Source organism: Nannospalax galili, unplaced genomic scaffold (assembly GCF_000622305.1).
Source record: "Nannospalax galili isolate Female #2095 unplaced genomic scaffold, S.galili_v1.0 scaffold1735, whole genome shotgun sequence".
Taxonomy (NCBI): Eukaryota; Metazoa; Chordata; class Mammalia; order Rodentia; family Spalacidae; genus Nannospalax; species Nannospalax galili.
This window is the reverse complement of record NW_008336857.1, coordinates 121,199-125,456: the sequence shown is the minus strand read 5'-3', so window position 1 is coordinate 125,456 and position 4,258 is coordinate 121,199. Positions and strand designations below refer to the sequence as shown.

At 43.3% G+C, this 4,258-nt stretch overlaps 1 protein-coding gene across 2 annotated transcripts in view; it reads right to left on the bottom strand.

Moving 5' to 3' along the window:
- Positions 1-4,258, bottom strand: part of Dhx57 (DExH-box helicase 57) — a 95,117-nt gene that overhangs the window by 933 nt on the left and 89,926 nt on the right. For both annotated transcript variants that reach the window (XM_008831516.3, XM_029562739.1), the window contains exon 23: positions 3,539-3,739. In XM_008831516.3, coding sequence (XP_008829738.1) covers positions 3,539-3,739 — 201 coding nt within the window. The remainder of the gene's footprint in view (positions 1-3,538; positions 3,740-4,258) is intronic.

The following is a 4,258-nucleotide window of genomic DNA, read 5'->3' as shown; positions in this document are numbered from 1 at the left end:
TTATTTTGGTCTTTTTGAGACAGGGTCTCCCTGTAGCCCCAGCTGGCCTGGAACTCACTATGTAAACCAGGCTGGCCTTGAACTCACAGAGATCTGCCTGCCTCTGCCTCCTGAGTGCTGGAGTTAAAGGCATGCGCCACCATACCCAGCCTATTATTTTTTGAGTCAGGCTTTTGCTATGTAGCCAGCTGGCCTGGAGCTTGTCATCCTTCTGCCTCAGCCTGTGAGTGTTGGGATTATTTATACATGTTCCCATGTCCTGCTTTATATACCTCATTTGAAGAAAAGGCTACTTTTGGAGTATGACTTATGAAGTATTCATCATGTTAAAGCTTAGCTGACTTTTTTTTGGGGGGGGGTGTATGTGAGTGCATTTGTGGGTGTGTGGGTGGAAGCCAGAGGTTGATGGCAAGTATCTTCATTAATTGTTCTCCACCTTTATTTTCTTGTGTAAGGTCTCTCACTAAACACAGAGCTTACCAATTTGGCTGTAATGACTGGCCAGCAAGCCCATGGTGTTCTCCTATCTCTGTCTCCCCAGCACTGGGATTATCGACATGTATCACCACTAAATTATATGTTTAATTGACTTTTTTTTTATGTGTCTTTTATTTTATGTGTCTTTTATTTTATGTTTACATACATTCCATGTATGTAAACGTACCCATGCATGAAATGCCTGTAGAGACCAGAAAAGGGTTCTGGATCCTCTGGAACTGTAGTTATAGATCATTGTTTACCATGTGGGTGCTACCAGGTCCTCTGCAAGAACAGCCAGTGCTCTTAACCTCTGAGCCATCTCTCCAGCCCTGCATCAGGCTTTTTCCCTAAATTTTTAATATTATTTTTATTTTTTTATGTGTATGAATATATTGTCTGCACCGGTGTCATGCAATGTCCAGGGAGGTCAGAAGGCATTGGATTCCCCTGGAATTGGAGTTACAGATGGTTCTTAGCTGCCATGTGGGTGCTGGGAATAGGGCCTGGTCCTCTGCAAGAATAGCCAGTGCTCTTAACTACTGAGCCATCTCTCCAGCTCTGCATCAGGCTTTTTAACCTGGATGCTAGGGGTCTGAATTCAGGTCTGCCTGTTTGTATGTATGGCAAGTACTTTACTGACTGAGCCATATCCACAGCCCCTTAGGTGACTTTTACACTTTGGTCCAAAAGAAGCAGGAAATGCACCTGTGTCATGCAATGCCCGCGGAGGACAGAAGAGGCTATTGGAACTGGAGTTATGGACAGTTGTGGGTGCTGGGATTCGAACCTTAGCTGCCATGTGGGTGCTAGGATTCGAACCCAGGCCTTCTGCAAGAACACTCAGTGTTCTTAACCACTGAGCCATCTCCCCAGCCCCCAGGAAATATAGAGAATTTAAAATGGCAAATGTTCAAATGTTTATGCTGATGTAGGGGCCTCGTAGATGCCATCTCAATATCTGTTTGCCCCTCCCCATTGTGCAGCAGCTGGGCCATTTGGGCTCCTGGCATCTTTCAAATAGGTTCATGCTATGAACTCCACCAGGGTGAATGGCTCAGGTACTCTACTTGAAAAAGAGGACAATTCTCTGGTCATAGGAATTGGTTTAACAGGGATATTTATTTATTTATTTATTTATTTATTTATTTATTTATTTATTTATGTATTTACTATTCATTTATTTTTGAGACAGGGTCTCACTATGTGGTCCCAGCTGACCTGGAATTTACAGAGAGCTGCCTGCTTCTGTCCCCTAAGTGCTGGGATTAAAGGTGTGCACCGCCTTGCCTGGCTTGTTTCCTTTTTTGAAGTCTGTGTTTGTTTGTGTATTTGTGTGTGTATGTACATGTATATGCATGTGCTCATGTGTGTATGTGGAGGCCAGAAGACAACATTGGATGTCTTCTTCAATCTCTTCTTTTTGAGACAGTCTCTCGCTGAAGCTGTAGCTTGCTGATTAGCTAGAACGGCCAGCAAGCTCCAGGTATCCTCCTGTCTCCACCTCCCCAGTTCTATGATTACAGGTGAGTGCCACTGTACCTGGCTTTTACATGAGTACTGGGGATCTGAATCATGTTTGTGCAGAAAGCACTTTACCAATGAGCCATCTCCCTGCCCTCCTTCTTTGGTTTTTGAGACAGGGTCTCACATTGTAACCCAGGATGGCCTCTAACTCAGAAATCTTCCTGACTCATCTTCCTTAATGCTAGGATTATAGGATTACAGGCCTGAGAACCATGGTTTTTTATTTTTTATTTTTATTTATTTTATTGTGTGTATGTGTGTGCGACACACGTGTATATGCAGGAGAGTCACACATGCATGTGAAGGTCAGAAGACAACTTGCAGGAGTCAGTTCTCTTCTTTCACCATGAGGGTTCTAGGGACTGAACTCAGGTTGTCAGACTTGGTGGATCTTCGTGACCTGCTAAATCATCTTGCTGGCCTGTTTTGTTTTGTTTTGTTTTTGAGACAAGATCTCACATAGCCCAGGCTGGCCTTATACTTGCTATATTGTTGAGGCTGGCCATAAACTCTTTTTTGAGAAAGGGTCTCATTATGTAGCCCTGACTGGCCTGGAACTCACAGAAATCCGTTTGCCTCTGTCTCCTGAGTGCTGGGATTAAGGTATGTGCCACTATGCCCAGTTTACTTTTATTTATTTATTTTTTAGTATTGGGTATTGTATCCAGAGCCTTATACATGCTAAGTGCATGCGCTACCACTGAGGTATATCATCATTTTGTTTTGTTTTGTTTACATAAGTCCTTACTATGTTGCCTAGGCTGGTCTTAAGTACCTGGCCCAAGTGATCTCTTTCTTGCCTAAGTGCCCTGAGTGGCTAAGATTACAGGCATATATAGCTCCTTTCATTTTCTTTCATTTCATCATTTTATTTATATAGCTGGGAGGGATTGAACCTACGAACTACAATCTGAACTCTTTCTTTCATTGTAATGGTGACATCAGAGTGATTTATTTATTTATTTATTTATTTATTATTTATTTATTGCTTAGTTGTATAACATTACAGATGTTCCAATACCCTCACCTTATAGGTTCTGCTTTTTGTTTTGTTTTTTTGAGGCAGATTTTTGCTATGTGGCCCAGGTTGGCCTGAAACTCATGGTAGTTAGTCCTCAAGTATTTGAGTCTCTGACCCTTAAACCTCTTACACCAACTCTAACTCATCTCAGGTTTTTCTGCCCCAGGCACTTCAGGGTACCTTTGCTGTCTCGTTACCCTCACTCCTTCTTAGTGCCTACTCGCAGACCCATCACTTACTCTTTTTTTTTTTTTTTTTTTGGTCTTTTTGAGACAGGGTCTCCCTGTAGCCCCAGCTGGCCTGGAACTCACTATGTAGAACAAGCTGGCCTTGAACTCAGGCAATCTGCTTGCCTCTGCCTCCCCAGCGCTGGGATTAAAGACGTGTGCCACCAGGCCCTGCTCCATCATTTACTCTTACTTAGCTCTGTTCTTGGTCCTTAAAAGACTGCTCTACATTTCATGTCCTCCAAGTTTTCCATGACCCAAGACTTCACAACAGTTATTCCTTTACCTGGTGGGAAGCAGCTACAAACCGGATCCAGCCATCATCCAGAGAGACAACAAACTCTCCCTTCTGAAGCTGCACACTCACTTGGCCTCCTCCAAATAAGACCAGGGGGTACACAGACACCATGCTGCAGTCCCGGATGAACACTCGGCTGGTTTTGATCTTCTCATGGTACAACAGGTAGGGGCTGTCAAAGTGTCTAACCTGTAACATGAAACCTCAGATGACAACAATGATCACTGGCAACATAAAGGGATTCCTACTGTCCCAGTCCTGTGGATTTAAAAGCTGCCTGTTCAGGGTTAGAGTTGGCGTAAGAGGTTTAAGGGCCAGAGACTCAAATACTTGAGGACTACTGTGAGTTTCAGGCCAACCTGGGCCACATAGCAAAAATCTGCCTCAAAAACCAAAACAAAATGCAGAAGCTGTAAGGTGAGGGTTAAGGATTCCCAGTTACCTTCCCCTGGGGCTTCATGCTTCGTGCTTGTGTGACTACCTACCAGACTATCCATTTAGACATCTAATAGACATCTCACAGTTTTCAAACTTTTTGTGGTTAGGGCTGAGGGTGTAGCTCAGTGATGAGTATTTGCTAATCATGCACAAGACCCTGGGTTCAATTCCTAGTAACCCTGAAAACAAACCAACAACAAAAACCCTTTTAGTGTTTAAAACAAGCTTTCAAAAACTTAAAAATAAAATTTTAAGCCAGGCGTAGTGGTG